At 39.3% G+C, this 20,568-nt stretch overlaps 1 protein-coding gene across 1 annotated transcript in view; it reads left to right on the top strand.

The window, feature by feature from the left end:
* The window catches only part of alph (protein phosphatase alphabet), a 75,102-nt gene extending 69,780 nt beyond the window's left edge, over window positions 1–5,322 (top strand). Inside the window, exon 7 of the mRNA XM_072296373.1 lies at window positions 5,069–5,322. Within this exon, the coding sequence (XP_072152474.1) occupies window positions 5,069–5,072 (4 nt within the window). The 3' untranslated portion in view covers window positions 5,073–5,322. The remainder of the gene's footprint in view (window positions 1–5,068) is intronic.
* The last annotated feature ends 15,246 nt before the right edge of the window (window positions 5,323–20,568 follow it).

Here is a 20,568-nt window from a genome sequence, read left to right as displayed (position 1 = left end):
AATGTAGTGGTGACGTACATCTATGTGTTTTGTCCGCCTATGATGAACTGGATTCTCTGCAAGTGCCAGGGTACTTTGATTGTCACAGTTGAGTGTGATTGGTCCAGATATTCCGGTTAATTCTTCAAGAAGATTTTTGAGGTAGATTGCTTCTTTCGAGGCGTCGGAGAGCGACAGATATTCAGCCTCTGTACTGGAAAGAGCGACAGTGCGTTGCTTGTGACATTCCCAGGATACTGCACCATTTGAGAAAATGAATAAGACATTCCCAGAGAAGGATTTCCTTTTTTCATCGTTGTTGGCCCAATCTGAATCTGCAAACCCCATCAGATTGTTGTTTGATTTTTTGTAGGTAAGGCAGTGATTGGAAGTACCTTTTAGGTAACGAAGAATGCGTTTGGCACTGGTCCAATGTTGATGATTAGGCCGTTTTGAGAATTGACTAAGGAAGGTAACAGCATAAGAAATATCTGGTCTACTTGTGACGGAGAGATACAATAAGGAGCCAATGAGTTGCTGATAGGTTTTTTCTAAACTTGGATCGGCTGGTAGATCATCAAATTGTGTTTTGATAATTGGAGTGGAGACTGGTTTGCAGTTGGTCATGTTGAATTTTTCGAGTAATTCTAAAATGTACTTTTCATGACTTAATTTAATTGTTTTAGATTTTTCATTTTGAGTGACAGCCATACCTAGACAATTAGATATTTTTCCTAAGTCTTTAAGGTTGAAAGATTTGAACAGTTTTTTCTTCAAGAACTTAGTTTCTTCCTGATCATTACTAAACGTGAAGAAGTCATCAACAAAAACTGCAATAATTGTTAATTTTTTGTCGTGTCTTTTATAATAGACACACGGTTCATGTTTAGAGCGTTGATAATTACTATTGATGAGAACTGAGTTTACTTGTGAGTTCCAAGAACGAGGTGCTTGTTTTAGACCGTAAACAGCTTTCTTGAGGCGTAACACTTTGTTTTCAGGAAGAATGAGACCTTCTGGCGGTTTCACATAAATTTGTTCATTTAGTTCTCCGTGGAGAAATGCATTCATGGCATCAAAATGGTAACAATTTAAATTGAAGTGTACAGATAAAGCAAATAGTAGTCTTAGTGTAGAGTGCCTTACCACAGGTGAAAACGTTTCTAAATAGTCTATATACCGTAGCGTTGTGCACAACCTTTAATTACTAGCCTTGCTTTGTTTATTTGATGGTGATCACTTGGATTAATTTTAGTTTTGAAAACCCATTTAGTCTCTAAAAGCTGTTGGTCATGGGATTTATCTACGATTTCCCACGCATTGTTGTTTTCGAAGGATTGTAGTTCTTTCTCCATGGCTCGTTTCCATTCAGGATCTTTTAGAGCTTGTTTAGGTGTGTCGGGTATTTCTTGGTTGTTAGGATGAATTAAAGCTTGCCAAAGTTTGTAATCAGCAGTCCAGGCAGGAAGATTGTGAGGTCGCGTAGGGCGTTCTTGGACATCAGTTTCTGAAGTTAATTGCGGTTGAACAGCTTGAGAATCTGGTAATAGTTCTGAAATAACGGTTGTGATTTGGTCAGAATTGATAGACTCGTACGATTCTTCATGTGAGCTGTTTTCTGATGAACTGATATCTTCTTCATCTTCTTCTGTGAGATCAGCAGTTTCTTCAAAAGATGTAGATTTCATTTTGTTTGAATTTTCTGCCAAATTTGTAACTTGTTCAATTTGTATTTTTGATTCATTTGCAATTGGTTTATTCTTTGTTTGAGATTCTTTTGTAGATTGTGGTGTCTGTTTGCTTGTAGATGCGACATCATTTTGTTCACTGAGTGTTTGAGAATCATCTGTAGATGTGCTGGAAAAGAATTGCGGTTCATTGTTGTAGTTGAGTGATGGATCTTTATTTAAAAATGAGGTTTCATTAAATATGACGTCTCTAGCTTTTGTAAAGACTGTAGGATTTTGCGGGTCGATAAGTCTATAGGCTTTACTATTCTCGCAAAAACCAACAAAAATCATGATTTTACTTTTAGCATCTAGTTTGTTTCTTTTAACTTTGGGTAAGTGACAATATGCTTTGCAGCCAAAAATTTTGAGATTCACTAAATTTGTGCGCTCACCACCTGACCACATTTCTTCTGGTGTATGGTCTGGAATTGCTCTGCTTGGAGATCGATTCTTGAGAAATGCAGCATGATTTACTGCTTCTGCCCAATATGATTTTGGAAGATTTGCATCAAACAGCATACATCTGGCTTTTTCGAGTAGCGTGCGATTCACCCTTTCTGCGACTCCATTCTGTTGAGGAGTGTAATCAACAGTAGTTAAATGGCGAACACCTATATCATCGAAAAAATTATGAAATTTAGAATTATCATATTCTTTGCCATTATCAGAACGTAGGCATTTAATGGATCGATCTGATTGTTTCTCAACTAAGTTTTGGAAGATTCGAAATTTGTTAAGTACTTCACTTTTAGCTTTGAGAAAATATACCCAGGTTTTTCGAGTAAAGTCATCGGTAAAAGTTAGAATGTACTTTACTCCATTGTGTGACGGTACACGCATTGGGCCACACAAATCAGTATGAATAATTTCTAATTTGGCTTTGGCTCGAGAAGAAGATTTGCCGAAGGGCAATGATGTTTGTTTTCCTAGAACACACTGTGCGCACGGTTTTTTTACTCGAGAGTTTTGATATGTGATGCCATCAGCTAGACTATTTTTAAGAAGATTCATGGAGCGCATATTTAAGTGACCAAGTCTGCGATGCCATAAGGTTTGGTTGTCCTGCAACGCTAAGTTTGCTGAAGTAAAGGAAACTTCAGTTTGCTGTTGAGGAAACTCATTGGATTGAACATCTAATTTATAAACACCATGAAATAGAGATGCTGTTGCAATAATATCTCCATCAGAATTGATGATTGTTCCTCCTTCATCATCAAAGAGGACAGATAAACCTTTGGAGATTAATCGGCTTACAGATAACAAATTGACAGTTAAATCAGGCACATACAACACATCATGAACTTCAATCGGTTCTGTGGATCCTTGCAACTTAATCAAACAATTACCTTGACCTTGTGATTTAATGACCGTGTTACTGGCAGTAGTGATACATTCTGGTGGTAAAGTTTGAAATTCAGTGAGGATCTCACGATAGCATGTCATATGCTGCTTGCTGGCGCCAGAGTCTAGAAACCATTCATTACAACTAAAATTAAAAGATGCTAGTGCTGTGAAAAAAGAGTGTTTAGGTTTCTTTTTCCCATGTTGTTGATTTGTTTTTATGTCTGAGTCTTTGCCATTAGAATGAAATGAGGATGATGCTGAGGCATTGTTAGTAGATGTGTTTGACTCACCATTTCCTTTGGGTTTCTTACGGCAGTTAACAGTGCGATGACCTAATAAACCACAATAATTACATTTAATAGTTTTGTAGGGTCGTTTACCAGTGAAGAAGGCTTGCGCATTTTCTTCTACTTTCTTATCAGCATGGTCTAGAGGCTTACTCTTGATAAGGTCAGACGTGATTTTAGTCTGAGAATGCTCTAGAGCTAGGACCATTGCATCAAAATCTGCAGTTAAACCACTAAGAAGAATAACACCGATAAATTCATCATCGAGTGGGGCACTGATGTCGTTCAGTTGTTGAGACAAATTAAAAACTTCTGAAATATAATCCGTCATAGTGGGGAAATTTTCAAGACGAACATTGAAGAGGTTTCTTAACAACCTTAAACGACGAGATAGACCAGAGCTTTCATAGGCGTTTTGAAGTTTTTGCCATGCTTGACTGAGGGTTTCAGTATTGCGAACATGCACAATGCAACATGGTTCGATCATGAGATTAATCTTTGCTGAAGCCTTCCGTTGTTTCAGTTTGGTAGCTGAGTTGTTAGAAAGTGAATCATTACCTTCTTGTGTAGGATCTGTTACATCCCAGAGATCATCATAGTTTAGGAAATTGAACATCTGGAACTTCCAAGTTGACCAATTTTCTTGACCTTTGAGTTTCTGAAAGGTGGGCAAGGGAGCCGCTCCAGCAGCCATAGTGGAGTCAGAAGTTTGCTGAGGCTGTGATGCAGGCAGCTTGTCGTTAGTTTCTGATTGATCCTCCAAAGTTGATTCCACTGATTGATCGTCGTCGTCAGTCGTCATAGAAGTATTTTCTGAAGAAATCTGCTTCAGGACCGGTACGCGGCACGAGGTGTAGGCTCACGGACATGATACGGCGACGGAACGAAAAAACAAACTCGCGATCGAAAACTGAACAACGCGTAAATTTTACTTATAAGGGCACATAACCTGTTGAGGTAGCTTAATTAAAGCAGTGGATAATATGTAAAAAAGGAAGGCATTGAAGAGAGTTAAGATGACCGAACAGAGATTTATTCTAGTTATCACATTATGTAAGAAAACCTGACTACGCTACAGCACGCAGTCTCACACGACTAGGTTAGTACTCCGTACTACAAACTTAACAGTTTTACACTGCATTGCCAACTTGCACTTCAACACATTTCAAAGTGCACCTAATCAGATGTTTGATGTAAAGAGGACAAAAGTTCACCGCAGAGCACTACATGCACCGGAATCTTTTCATATCATCCCATCAATTGGACCGCTTTTTGTCCGCTGGGAGAGCCTTACCACTCTAACGGTTTCTTTCTTTCTTTTTTTTTTTTTCACTTCAAATATCCTATGAGGGATAACCTTGCGCTTTACCGTCCGTAAAGTCCCATACCTCCTCCGTCCCTAATTAAGCCAGCCCTAGATAACCGTTGTTTGAGACTATCAAACTCGGGTCACGTGGCTGGGAATCGAGCCCGGGACCTCACGATCCTAGAGCAAGCGCTACAACTACTACACCACAGGTGGCCAACATCATAATGAAATCCTTGAACATTGAAAATGAATTGATGTCTTCTGGAGTTCTATAGTGCCTTGAAGTAATTTCAGTTTCCGAAATACTTTTTAAAAAATATTTGTTTGCTCAGCAAGATTTTAGAAACGCAAGATACCAACTAAATAAATTATTTACCTATATTTCTACTAAATTGTCTTTTTCCATTTTAATTTTCTAGATGAAAATATAGTTTACAAGAGTATTGTGTCAAATTGTATCAAAGTGGATGTAGGATGATGCAGGGACACTTCTGTTCAACCGTCAATGCGACGATTTCAGAGGGGAAGAATACACTTCATGATTCTTGCAATTACTTATCCTTTGCAAGACATGCTGGCGGCTGTCTCCGAGGCGGGATTGCAATACTCCTTTGTGGATTCTGAAGAAAACGGAAGCATTAAATTGCACATTTTAGGTGCTTACTCCCAAGAATGCAATACCATAGTAGTTAACTCATTTTTTCCAGGATGTCTGTTGGGAAGAAGTGTTCCTCCAGGATCATGGTGATACTAAAGGTGATCCAAACGCCCCTTCCCCCCCACCTAACTTTTCACTGAATTGAGGTAAATACTTAAAACTTGGGGGATGTTCCTAGATCAAAGGGAGCTACTTTTTGGCCGCCTAAATTTTTCAGGGGCTCCCTTGTGGGGGACAACGGACCCCAACTTTTTTTGTCAAATAGAAAGATACCCCTTGTGATAGCTCGTTTGAAAGGGTATACAAAAGGAAAATTATTTGCGCTAACTCGAAGTCAATACCTCAAACCGTATCATGATGGCGGCCGATTAAGTAAAGTTTAAAATGGCCATAAATTGGCACCTCACTTTTTTCGATGGATATGCCTGAAATCCTGTATGGGGGATATTTTGACACGGGAAAAACGATTTAATGTTTGACTTTTAAGAAAACCAAAATTTTCAAAGTGGCGGCTGGTTAAAGTTCGAAATGTCCGAAAATTGCCCTTTTTTAGAAATCCAACCTCGAATCTGTCAATCTTAGGCCCAAATACCCTCGAGTACCAAGTTCCAGGCAAATTGATCAGCAAAAAACCAAGGTGGCAATTTTCGGTCATTTTGGAAAGGACCTCGCACACCTCTTATGGGAAGCTGCACCATGAAGGATTGCCTTCTGACTGATGTCATTTGATTCTCCTCAAGATGCTGATCAGAAGTTATAACTGCGCCAACTTTCTACGATGCACCGTTTTCGTAAAAACCAAAGAGAAGATTCAATTATTCGGCGACTATGAATAAAAAAGAACAAAGTATTTGAGAACAGGCCCGATGTGAATGAGGAGAAAACGTAGCGCGTGTCCGTCTTCTTATCTGTACCTGCCGACTCAGGGGCTATCTCCCTCCCGCACTCGCCCGGTAGACGTTCAGACTTTCCTGTTCTTATGCTCCTCAAGAATCTGATTTGGATGGTGGTCGAGCAAAACGGCGTGCGGAATCCGAGATAAGACTGCCGCTCGGTGCGGGAGTCCCCATGATTTCCTTGTTGACACACAGCCGCTTGTCAATTGAGCACTGAAATGAGGAATCTTTCTGGCTTTTTATCACCGAATAATTGAATCTTCATCTCATAGGTTCTTTGCGAAAACGGTGCATCGTAGAAAGTTGGCGCAATTATAACTTTTGATCAGCATCTTGAGGAGAATCGAATGACAAAAGTCAGAAGGCAATTCTTCATGGCGCAGCTTCCCATAAGAAGTGTGCGGGGTCCTTTAGTTTTTAAACAAAATCCAACGTCAAATTAGTTTTTCTCATGTCAGCATACCCCCCAGATCCTGATTTTTGCGCTAATTCATGGACAAACAACCGGTGTCAATTATCAGCCAGCTTGAATTTTGACCGGCCGCCATTTTGAAACGGTTTGAGATATTGAATTCGAGTTTGCGCGAATTATTGTTCTATTTTCACGCTCTTTCTAACCAAACTGAAGGGAAAAGGGGGAATGGGAAGGAAATAAGGACAAATCTATCGGGATCGGAAAAGCGTGTATGAACGTGAGAGAGGATCAGAAAGACAAGTGGTGGTGCGTAACCATATATACATACAAGAGATATAAACATGATACAGTCAAAATCGTACAGGGTGCCACCCCCGGGCGGGCTATCTAAGCCGGGTCTAGAACAGGGCAAATTTCAGAGATGCTACGAATCAAAGTGCCAGAGCTGGTCTTGATTGATGCTACTCTAGGTATGTTGTCATTACCTGGGTGAAGCTTTATAATTCGGCCCATTCTCCAAAGCAGAGGAGGCAAGAACTTATCTTTTAATATCACTAATGTGTTGACCCTAATATTGGTTTGTTTTACCCATTTACATCTTTGTTGCTGCTGATGCAAGTATTCCATTGACCAACGTTTCCAAAATTTTTCATATAATTTTTTAATTAACTTCCAATTTGTGACCAACGAAGTTGGATATTCTGCTTTAGTATTTAATATATCGGTCATTGCAGAACCAATCAAGAAGTGGCCAGGAGTTAGTGGAGAGAGGTCATTAGGATCGTTTGACATTGGCCAAAGAGGTCTAGAATTCAGGATTGCTTCGATTTTGTTAAGGATTGTTGAGAATTCTTCGAAATGAAGTACGTTTGTTGTTACAGTTTTGGAAAAATGATGTTTAAAACTTTTGACACAACTCTCCCATAAACCACCAAAATTAGGAGAGTAACTAGGGATGAACTTCCATTCAACCTGTTTCTCTTGCAAGTAAATTAAAATTTCAGCTGGAAGGTTATTTTCAAACAACAGGGGTTGCCTAAGATTATTTCTAGCACCAATAAACGTTTTTGCTTGATCCGAATATATTGTTAGAGGAATTCCGCGTCTAGATACAAATCTTTGAAGTGCTAATAGGAATGAGTAAGTAGTTAGATTAAATCCCACATAGCACAGGATCTTATGTCAATACTGATACATATTGTTGGGTGTTGACATGATATCACCAACACTAATGCAGTATGATATTAAGATTGTCGGTTAAAAGGTATACCGCGTCAGCATGAATATAACACTGATACCTTCAATATATCAAACAGCAGTATTGAGTCAATGCTGACGAGGTAAAAAAAAAAAAATAATACGAAAAGAAATTAACACGAAAAAATGAAAAAAAATATAGGGAAAAAAAGAAGCCTAAGAAAACACGGTGTTAATCAAAGTTATGATGAAAGTCGAGCCGCGCACTGATGCTATGCATGCTATAACAGCCTTAACAGGCGTGATTTTAACCCGAAACACCATCAGCTCCCTGTGGCTCAATGGCAGAGTACTGGGCTAGGAATTCCGCGGTTCGGGTTCAAATCCATCCGAGGGCGTCCGGGTATTTTACGCTACTAAACGTCGCAGGACATCAAGTAAGTGGTTTATAATATTCAATACTTGTATACTTGTGTAATTCATGTTTGAAATGTAATACATGTGTAGTACTATGAAAATGATGGTCATCGTCTGAACTTTCATATCTACTTGACAGAGTGCGCTGAGTGTAAAGACGTGTCAGTGTCAACGTAGTAATGCGTACATATTGTCGGTGTCCTGCAGTGTTCTGATGACCTTGTCATAACCCTAATTTCCATATGACATCAACCTTTTCGGCCAATACTGTAACAATATTTTGACAGCTCCAAATCAGTAACTAATAAATACTGGCATAGTCTTGATATAATATTAAATCAGGATACATCAGCATTATATAAATACTGACACTACTGACGTGTCAGTACTATTGTAGTATTATATCAATATTCTGTGCTACGTGGGATGTTATCTCCAAATGAACAGCTTTTGTAGCGAAGCATATAAATATAACAATATACAATAAATTAACAGCTTTTTTGTTAGGTTGCAAGCGCACTTTGAATGGTCCACAATGGTCCAAGCCTATGATTTTAAATGGTCTCGCAGGTGTGACTCTTTCTTGTGGTAAGTTTCCCATCAACTGCGTTATGTGGGATGGTCTTACTCTACGGCATGGCACACATGAATTGACTATTTTCTTGGCCAACTTTAAACCATTAATTGGCCAAAATGTCGCTCTGACCAAAGAAAGTAATAACTGTGGGCCGCAAATCTACGAAACCTTATCAGTAAATCAAAAATGTCATGCTGAATTTTAGGACCTACGTGAAGAATTGAATTAAGAGAAATACTATTAGAGCTAGGCGCTGATGCATCGAATACTACACGGCATTTGGTTGTTAAGCTACTATCATTGATAACGCAATGGTGAGGAATATAATAAGTCGGTAAGTTTTCTCCTTGATCAGAATGAACTGTAGACATATGCCCCAATCCTAAGTATTCGTGCATGAACTCATTATATTGTTTTCGTAGCTGCGGATGAATTGATAATTTTCTTTCGAGAGAAAATAAACGTCTAAGTGCTGAGCCATACGAATCACCTAAAATTGCTGGAGAATCTTTCAAAGGTAGTTTCACCATAAATCTCCATCTGTGTCGATCTTTAGGGATGACCTAAATAATATCTCAGCTTCATGCGTTTGTTCAGCTGACTGTAATGAGTGGCATTGGAACATGCCTATTTCTGTTTGTTTACTATCATTTTTACAGGGTGAGCGAAAAGTCCCCGACCCCCCCTCTAACTTTTGAACGAATTGAGCTAGGGAAATGAAACTTTGGGAATGTTCCTATCTCAAAGGGGACCATCTTTTAAGGGGGTCAAACTTTTGGTCCCCCCTCAGGGGGGGGACAGGGGCCCCCCAACTTTTTTTTTTCAAATAGCAATCCCTATCTTGTGATATCTCATTCGAAAGAGCATAAAAAACTAAGAATTTTGGCGCAAATCGCAGATCAATATCTCAATTTTTGACCGAGTTATGATAGGTCAAAGGTCAAATTTGACCTATTTTCAAAAAATCATAACTCCGGTTCAAATTATCGTAAAGAAAAAAATAAAACGGGAAAATTTACCAAATTGTGTTCGCTTTTACGTAAAAATTGCAGAAATCACTTCGATTTCATTTTAAGGGGGGCTCGGACCCCCAAATACGTCAATTCAAAGGTCATTCAATTTTCCCACGAAATAAGCCAATGTCCTCTGGATTTGCCTCCACATTATCTCAGTAAGGTCAAAATCAGTTCAACATTACGTTGGCAAGTCCCCAAATTTCGGGAAAAGTTAAAAAAACGAAATTTAAACGGCCAAATTTAATCACCTTGAATTTCGTTTTTTTAACTTTTCCCGAAATTTGGGGACTTGCCAACGTAATGTTGAACTGATTTTGACCTTACTGAGATAATGTGGAGGCAAATCCAGAGGACATTGGCTTATTTCGTGGGAAAATTGAATGACCTTTGAATTGACGTATTTGGGGGTCCGAGCCCCCCCTTAAAATTAAATCGAAGTGATTTCTGCAATTTTTACGTAAAAGCGAACACAATTTGGTAAATTTTCCCGTTTTATTTTTTTCTTTACGATAATTTGAACCGGTGTAATGATTTTTTGAAAATAGGTCAAATTTGACCTTTGACCTATCATAACTCGGTCAAAAATTGAGATATTGATCTGCAATTTTCGCCAAAATTCTTAGTTGTTTATGCTCTTTCGAATGAGGTATCACAAGATAGGGGTTGCTATTTGAAAAAAAAAAGTTGGGGGGCCCCTGTCCCCCCCTGAGGGGGGGACCAAAAGTTGGACCCCCTCAAAAGATGGTCCCCTTTGAGATAGGAACATTCCCAAAGTTTCATTTCCCTAGCTTAATTCGTTCAAAAGTTAGAGGGGGGGTCGGGGACTTTTCGCTCACCCTGTATACTTATGTTGATAAGAAGATAGAGATAAATTATTAACAGGTGTCAAAATCCATCCTAATTTCGTACTTTGCAAAATTGGGAGTTCAGGGCGTAATGAATATTTTTTGAATTTCAATAAACTCCAAAAAATTGATGCACCGAAAATAACATGTACTTCGCCTCGTTGAAAATAAATAGGGTCGGCCAATTTCGATTCTACCTTGGATGAAGTAATATCGAACTTTGGAAACGTTTTATCTGGAATAATTAGTGGCAGATTTCTGTACGTCCGTCGGAACCGATAAGGCGGACGCAAGCAGTGGATAGTCAGGATGACTTGGACTTGGAGTAGAGAACTACTTCTTGATTTGTGGACTGTGGTAAATGCAAAGAAGTATGGTGCTTTCTGAAGCACTCGTAACATGTTCTGACTGAAGAACATTTTTCCTCATGTTTTCTCAGACAATTTAGGCATAATCCAAGATTTTTTGCTTTAACAATTCTACTTCTGACAGGCATAGACAAAAATTCAGGACACTGATAAATTGTGTGTGCTTGATTGCAAAGAGGACATCGAAAGCTATTTCCGATTTTTGTGGAATTTTTAGGACCCTTACCTTGCTCTCGCTGATCATTTGGCAATGTTGACACAGTCAACGCTCGCAATACCTGACACCGTCTTTCCAAAAAATCAAACAATTGGCTCTTAGTTGAGCATTCTTTTTTGGGAGCCACTTTTTCCCATTCACTCAAAGTCTCTTTGTCAAATTTACTAGTAATTAAGAAAATCGAAATCGGATCCCAAGTTTTCGTTTCTACCTTTGATGCATCTAATGCATGACAAGCCTGTTGAACTTGAATAATTAATTTACGAGTTGACTCTTCTGTACACACGTCTGGCAAATTAACTAGAAAACTGACATGTTTATCCACAATGACTCGCTGATTATCAAAATGCTCTGATAAAATTTCTAACGCTGCTGGATAATTTTCTCTTGTTAACTCTAAATTCTGCAATAGAGCAGCAGCATTTCCTTTTAAAGCAGATTTTAAATAAAACAACTTTTGAACTGAAGAAAGGGACCTATCTGCATGAACAATGCAGTTGAACATTTGCCGAAAACTCATCCAGTTCTCGATCGAACCATCAAATGTTGGAATATTAGGTTTTTTCAAGGAGGAAGTCCTTTGAGCAAAATTGTAGCCGTGTTCACTCACATTAGTGGATGAACTGGAACCCCAATCAGACAGTCTGCCGTTGGCAACTGACAACACACTGAAATACGAACTCTCAAAATTGCTTATGTCATCAGAAATGTATGCATCGCTGATGTTGGAAATTTCGTGTACAATATTTAAGTACCTATTGAGACAAAATGGGCGTTACGGCACTAAGTCTCACCTTGAGCTGTGACGTGTCGGCTGCATTTTGGGCTAAATAATCGGAAAATCTCCGTAACTGACCTTCGTACCTTAGCTTCGTGGCACTTAACGCATTAAGCCGCGCAACCGTACATTGGGATTCGTTATCCGACATGTTATAAATTCACAAAAATACACAGAAGTACACAAAAAAGTAGAGAAAGCGCCGACCAGGGGCGAGAGAGGTAGCCAAATGAGGGGCGAAGGAGGGTGCCAACTAGGGGCTATAGAGGGTGCCAACTAGGGGCGAGAGAGGATGCCAACTAGGGGCGAGAGAGGTTGCCAAATGAGGGGCGAAGGAGGGTGCCAACTAGGGGCTATAGAGGGTGCCAACTAGGGGCTATAGAGGGTGCCAACTAGGGGCGAGAGAGGATGCCAACTAGGGGCGAGAGAGGTTGCCAAATGAGGGGCGAAGGAGGGTGCCAACTAGGGGCTATAGAGGGTGCCAACTAGGGGCGAGAGAGGATGCCAACTAGGGGCTAGAGAGGATGCCAACTAGGGGCGAGAGAGGTACATAAACAATGAAAAAGACATGAGAACAAAAATGACAAATGGGGCCCCAAATGGAAGGAAAAATAAAAGAGTTCAAATCATATGATCAAGCACCAAGATGCGGTGTGGAGAGGCGGAGAAGGGAGAAGTAAAACGTCTGAAGAAATGTCAGCTGAGATAGCAGGAGCACAGGTGCCGTTTATAATCGCACAATTACAAGTCAATACTACGATGAAACATCTTAACAGCCCGGACAAAAGCGGAAAGTGTTACTATGGCGATTCGCTTTACTCCGCTATTTCGGAACGCGAAACCGGCGATCGGAGGTTAGACTGTCGACGCGCACGGAGAGCACTCAGCTGATGATAAAATCATCGAATAAACTCATAAAAAATGGGTTTGAAGGTTATGAGGGTTATAGGTTTTCAAAGATGTTACCAAAAATGCACTTAAACGAACGATGACGATCAGGGCTGCCAGAACGTGTACTTTCGGAACACACGTGTACTATCGATTTTCGTTTTGGATTATTTTGTACTTTTCAGAATTCGGATTAATTGTGTACTTTCGCCGAATTTTGTGTACTCTGTGTACAATTTTTTTCAAAATTAGGAAATAATCTCGAGTTTTCAATTTTTTTCTCTCAAAGTTATAGATTTTTGTTCCTTGCCGTTTAGTTGGCTGCAAGCTTTCACTCAGGGCTGCCAGAACGTGTACTTTCGGTACACACGTGTACTATCGATTTTCGTTTTGGATTATTTTGTACTTTTCAGAATTCGGATTAATTGTGTACTTTCGCCGAATTTTGTGTACTCTTTGTACAATTTTTTTCAAAATTAGGAAATAATCTCGAGTTTTCAAAGAATTTTTAAAATTTCCCGCCGAATTAGTGGCGCAAATAATTTATTAGGCTAAAATTCCCGCAGAAATCCCTCTCTGTTATTCAATGGTTGATTCTACCTAATTCTACTCAATCGTGGGATCAAATTGTAGACTTCCAAGTACTTTTGGCGTGCTTTTGTGTATATTTGAAAAAAATGTGTTCTATTTGTGTACTTTCTTTCTCGCGGATTATTTTGTACTTTCCCCCAAAATTTCGGATTATTTTGTACTTTGGACTCAAATTCTGTGCACTTTCTCAAGTCCCGTTTCTGGCAGCCCTGATGACGATGAATCCCAAGTCTCGCGTCACTAGACAAGGTCAAATCACGTCGGGGTCACCAAAACTGAAGGGAAAAGGGGGAATGGGAAGGAAATAAGGACAAATCTATCGGGATCGGAAAAGCGTGTATGAACGTGAGAGAGGATCAGAAAGACAAGTGGTGGTGCGTAACCATAGATACATACAAGAGATATAAACATGATAAAGTCAAAATCGTACACAGCCATCTCAAAGGGGTTTTCCTACTTGAAAACTAAATTTGGGATCCCCCCCCCCAATGATGCCCCCTTGAAAATTTTAGGGGAGCCAAAAAATAGCTTCCTTTGACCTAAAAACACCCCCAAGTTTATAATCTTTACCTCAGCTAGATAAACAATTAAAGGAAGGCAGAAGGGACTTTTGGAGCACCCTGTATTTAGTTTCAAGTCGGTGAACCTTCATCTCATGTGAAGAGGAAACTGGGTTTGATACAGCTACTTATTGACTGAAGTTAATTGAAATACCTAACAATCTAAGAACGGAATGTATTATTTAAAAGAAGTTCTTCATTATGATCAAAGGTAAGTCCGATGGAACTACCTATTACAGTTCAAAGCTAATTTTAAGTGTTTTCTATCTTTAACCTCCGGTGGTCAAAAGTCACAGATTTGCTGTCAGCAAAAACTATCTAGTCATGTTTTGGCTCATGAATGATAGCCTCATCCACTCTTAGAGCAAGAAAGAACATCTTCTTTGCCTATTTCCTTTCAACCCACATTGGATAAACGGAAACGATTGATATGGTATTGCACTCCAAGGCTGGATCCAGATGACATCAGACGTTTCAAGAACGTAGGTATCTTCAATTACCGTCAGTGTGCACAACTTGGGACGTTTTGAACACGTTTTGTTGAATATTTCGGCGGCATATTAATATTTTGACCTGCGGTCTGGCGCAAATGAAATATCTTTTAAAGCTGATTCCGATAGTCTACTTGTTTTTTCCCCATTTTTTTTTTTTTATTGGTTATTTGGTATCCCAAGTTAGGCGCATAGGTGCCCATCTTGGGAAACCTGATTAAATTAGCTAAAAACGTCATGTTAGATGCCCAGAAGCAAACTTGGGACACAGATTGTCTTTTTAAAAAAGAAAATGAGTCACTGGGCACGAATTTTGAGCTTTTAAATTTAATTTTAGGTATTCAGACAATGTAACAAAAATATAGAACAAAGTCAAATTGGTGGAAATGACCTTACAAAGGTTTGTCCTAAGAACAAGAAATCCTATGTATACCTAGTTAATAAGATATAATTTGATAGGTAACATATATGGCAACGTAGTAAGAAAAGTTTGGTAAACATAACACCTACCCCACCTGTCCCAAGTTGTAGCCACATCAAAGAATTCCGGAAATTTTGAGGTTATGAAATGAAAAAACAGTATCCAAAATGTCGGACTATGTAAACAATCATCTCATCTAAATGCCCGCGGTCCCTGAAGAGTCCCATGACTTCAACCGTCAATTCTCTTCAGTACACAGACCAGACATATCATGCACTATAATTTTCACAATAAATTATTTACCAAGAAAAACGTAAAAATATTATTTACGGAGGGTGGTAGCGGCCTCCGAGCACGCCAGTTCTTAGAGTGGGATGGTAGCTGATCAACAACAGCAAAAACATTAACAATAACACTCGAAACAGTGGTGCCACGGGGTTTCGAAAAAAAAATTCCCTAATGTCCCAAGTTAGATGACCGTCCCAAGTTGGGCACACCGACGGTACCGTGAAACGTTCCGATTTCTACATCGAAATTCACGTTAACCAATACGTATGGTGCAAAAACGCTTCGCTGTCTACGTTGCCGGCAAGGTCTATACACCGAGGTCCAGTCAGTCCGGTGTGCCGCAATCAGACGCTGAATTTAGCGGCTGAATGTGGAAGTCAACAGTCATCGCCCAACGGTTGAAATTTAGCAAATTCGAGTTATTTTCAACCAGATGTGAATCAAATCTACTCGAATAGTTCAGAAAAATTCAAAATAGGTCCGATGGTTGCTGAGAATCGTTGCTGAATTTTGCGCGTCACGCGCAAAATTCAGGCACCGGGCCGATGACTTCCACATTCAAGCCACATTCAGCTCCCACATTCAGCGTGTGATTGCGGTGGTGTTTGGAAAGTTGAGTGTGATAATCTCAGCAAAGCGGGAGTGCGGGCTGTTCGCGTCGTCGACAGATTCCCCCGATTTGCCTGTCCCACTCTGCTGTTCCCCCGATCCGATTACATAGGTCCTGTGCAAATCGGGGAGACACTATGCAACGGGGCAGCGCAAATCGGGGCTACGTTTGGAAAGTAGTGAAACAGCAAATTGAGGGAATCCGTTGCCAGATCGGGAAATTCCAAAGAACATCTTGCTAACAACCTAACCTAAGTCTATCGACGTTGCGTTGCCGGGACGTAGAATAGGGTGGAGCGTTTTTGGGCTTTTTTTTTTATTTTGAAAATGGACATAGCACAGTAGTTGTGAAATGGTCTAAAAGTAACGCCTGAATTTTCTTGAATATTTTCATCAACGTTTAGGCCTCCCGGATTGACGTTAACGTCCAAATTAGCGCGGGTTTTTTGACGATAACTTGGCAACAATGGCAAATACGACAAAAATGCATAGAATCAGAGTTGTTGGAAATTAAATTTCCAACAAATCACTTTCTTATCGTTTTTTCTGTAAGTGCAACCCTTTTAGTGTAAAATTCGAAAACCCGTATTTTTCCGGAAATTTGGCACAAATTCTCGTTCAGTCCGGGAGAAATACGGGAGAAAGAGGGCTAACTCGGAACAATTTGCGTGATAGACTTTTCCTACAAGAATACCATCATCGGGTTGGCCTGAATAACACAAAACATACAAAATGTTTTCCACGGCTCCACCGCGGAACACCCCTTAAAATGCCTAAAATTCAAAAAGGCGGCCGTGTTTAGATTATCAAGCATCAAGGTAATTTAAAATGTGCATCTCGTGTGGTATGAGGTGTCGTTTCCTACGTCTTTTTAGTCGTAAATTTCAAATATAGTGTTAAAAAAAGCCCCTGGTCAAACGGGGTGCATCAAATCCAGGATGGCGGCCAACTTTGAACGGCGGGAGGGTAACTTATAATGTTTGATTAGTGTATTACATTTTAAATTGATAGTACGGTATAATATTGGAGTATTGGGTAAGGTAGGATAATATTGGTTTAACATTTTGATTAGAGGTTCAAAATTAAATTGTCTTTTATAAGACCTCATCTATGATCCGATAAATGACACCTAGTCCGGAGGCGTAAAACTGGCAATCCAGGCCGAATCCGCAGGTTACTAGGGTTTAAGATGCCGCAATGTTTGTGGAGAATTTAGATAATTTTGGTCGTAAATTTTAAATTTACAACAGAAAATGTCCCATAATCGTGCAGGGTCTCCCAATTATGGGATAAGTGGATGACTTCTAAATGTGAAGGACAGAACAGCAAATTTCAAAGTGTGATAGTAAAAAATCTTTGAAATAAATCTAACAGTTTTCTTAAATGTTCACAATTAATATTACTCCTCAATAAGAGCTGAAATCGAGGATGGTGACTACCTCCATTTGAAGAATCGATAAAACGACACTACAAAATAAATGTACAATTCAAAGAGAGACTGCTGAATGAGCGATATTTACATGCAATTGAGTTACCTATTACGAAGAGAAAAATAATGCAAAAATGAAAACATTGATGATTCATACCACCGGATGATGTTCCTCAGCATATTTTTTGAACAGTGGTGTCGTCAACTTTTGATTTTAGAGAAAATTGATTTTTTTTTATTTCGCCATGATTCTTACGTGACCTGATTTGCATTATTCACATTTCGAATAAAAAGAGTCTTGGTTCTCGGGGGGAATAAAAGGATTTTAAACGCGGATATTACTTACATGGAAATCGGTACCTTATTTTCGAAGATGTATAATAAAAGCATATTTTAAAATGAGACGTAATGCTAAAAACAACCATGTTGCATGCAAACACCGTTCAGATAATGCCTTCCAGCATTATACCTACACCTCCGGTTAACACTACTGCCTTTTAAAGGCAGTCATCGTGGATTTGGGACGCCCTGTTTGACCATTCATTTTCCACTTAATATTTTACTTCACATTTTACCAAAATTACACAAGGAATAATACTTCACTTCACTCATTGCGTCATTATTTAACTTGCTTAAGTCCTCCCACCCTTCAAACTTATCAGTCTTTTTTGAGTTTTGGGTAGCCCGATTAACCAGGTGGTATTAATCACGTCATACTGGAAATCTACGACCAAAATTACGATGAAACAACTAAAGCATGTATCGGTTATCGATGTTGCAGAATTCTTGGAATTTTCAAATATTGCATACGGGATACCTGGTTTGGGAATTTCGCCGTCGATATTCTTTAAGGAACCAATACCTCACTTGACTTATCACGCGAAGAAGTGGCACTAGGACGAACTATCAGGGTAGAATGTGAGGGAATGGGACAAACATACCCTCCTGCCGTTCAAAGTTGGCCGCCATCCTGGATTTGATGCACCCCGTTTGACCAGGGGCTTTTTTTAACACTATGTTTGAAATTTACGACTAAAAAGACGTAGGAAACGACACCTCATACCACACGAGATGCACATTTTAAATTACCTTGATGCTTGATAATCTAAACACGGCCGCCTTTTTGAATTTTAGGCATTTTAAGGGGTGTTCCGCGGTGGAGCCGTGGAAAACATTTTGTATGTTTTGTGTTATTCAGGCCAACCCGATGATGGTATTCTTGTAGGAAAAGTCTATCACGCAAATTGTTCCGAGTTAGCCCTCTTTCTCCCGTATTTCTCCCGGACTGAACGAGAATTTGTGCCAAATTTCCGGAAAAATACGGGTTTTCGAATTTTACACTAAAAGGGTTGCACTTACAGAAAAAACGATAAGAAAGTGATTTGTTGGAAATTTAATTTCCAACAACTCTGATTCTATGCATTTTTGTCGTATTTGCCATTGTTGCCAAGTTATCGTCAAAAAACCCGGATTTTCCGCTAATTTGGACGTTAACGTCAATCCGGGAGGCCTAAACGTTGATGAAAATATTCAAGAAAATTCAGGCGTTACTTTTAGACCATTTCACAACTACTGTGCTATGTCCATTTTCAAAATAAAAAAAAAGCCCAAAAACGCTCCACCCTAACGTAGAATTCTGCATAGTCCTAAACACGTTGCACTAAAAAAGATGGCACAGGCCAGAATCGCCCGTTAGCGGGTGGCGTTGCATTTCGCGTTGCTCAAAAAGTCAACAGCGCATGTGCAGCCCATATCGGCACCAACCAAGTTCCTCGAATCAGTCTAATTAGGAGAGGTTGCAACTGTTCGAATGTATCCTCCAATATTATTAGGTACCTATCTTGATATTAGCGTACCAAGTGATTTTCGTGGTTTAATTTTGTGCTTAAAGTGATACTTTTCTCGGTGTTTCATATGCATCAAAGTTTCGTTAATTACCCCCTACTGGCTTACTTCTACTGGTCTGTTTCTACTTCTGTATCTCAAGTCAGTGTGTTACAATTTCAACCCATAGACCTTATGTTCTATTCTACTCTAAAACCGAAAGTGCGTATTCCTCCTCTAGCATATGTAGAGAAAAAAAAGGATTTGTTTGCATCTTGAGGATTGTTTACCTTGTGACGTAGGTCGGTACAACATGGCCCGAAAAATCCGGAATTCGAAGTATGGAGAACGGACCATGATAGGGATCTGATTTTTTTGCTTAAATCAACTCATAATATGATTGCAAACACTTTACATCTATAGCATGTCTTTTTCCATGAAATACAACATTTCTGGGAAATTTGATGATGAAAGTCATCCGTGCCGATCTACGTCATAAAAAAATCCAAGATGCCCGAAATGCGAACACCTCCTTTTTTTTCTCTATGCTTCTCTAGTACGTACATACATACGAAAATGAAGGTCGCACCCATGAAGGACTTATCATAACTCCGTCGAAAATTCAGATATTGATCTTCGATTTGCGCCAAAATTCTTAATGTTTTACGTTCTTTTCAATGACGCACCACAAGATAGGGGTTACTTTTTGAAGAAAAGTTCCCCCCCCCCCCCCCGCCCTCCCTGAGAGAGGGACAAAACTTTTGACCCCCCTAGAAGACGGTCTCATTGTTTCGCTTTTCTATCTCTTACCGTTCAAAAGTTACCCGGGGGGGGGGGGGTGTACGGACTTTTGGGACATCCTGTATATCAATATTGTAATAAGTAACTTTTCCTTTCCTTTCCTTTCAAACATGAGAAAGCAGTATCGTAAATTAGATCGTTTAAAAAAATTGTATTATACTTCATTTTCTGCAAGGGAAACTGGTCAACATTTTCCCAGCAATTGTGTGCGATTTTAACTTTAAAAACGTGAAAAAAATTCACAGAAAATTTCAAAAGAAACTTTGGTCAGCCTTTTTTCAGCATAAGAAAACTTGGGCGCAGCCTTCCTTTGATACAATTTGACTTATGAATTTGTGACATCAGTCATCCTTATGCTGTTTCACTATGCTGCTTTATTGGGAATGATATCACTATGCTGATTTATTAGAAATTATAATCAACCAAAAATTGGTTCAAAAACTTTACGAAAGAAACTGACACATGGAAAATTTAAACCTTTCTCAGAATTGGACCTCCGTAAAGGCAACTTTAAAAAAACGGCTGTTAGTAAAATTTTCATAATAACGGATTTACACAATAAATTTCACAAAGTTTACATCTTTCAAAAGTTGAGAAATTTTTAAGCTTTGAAGGTAGAATAGAAGAAGTCAA

The sequence above is a fragment of the Bemisia tabaci genome, chromosome 2 (genome assembly GCF_918797505.1).
Source record: "Bemisia tabaci chromosome 2, PGI_BMITA_v3".
Classification (NCBI taxonomy): domain Eukaryota; kingdom Metazoa; phylum Arthropoda; class Insecta; order Hemiptera; family Aleyrodidae; genus Bemisia; species Bemisia tabaci.
The sequence above is the reverse complement of the archived record's forward strand: the minus strand, read 5'-3'. Positions and strand labels throughout refer to the sequence as shown.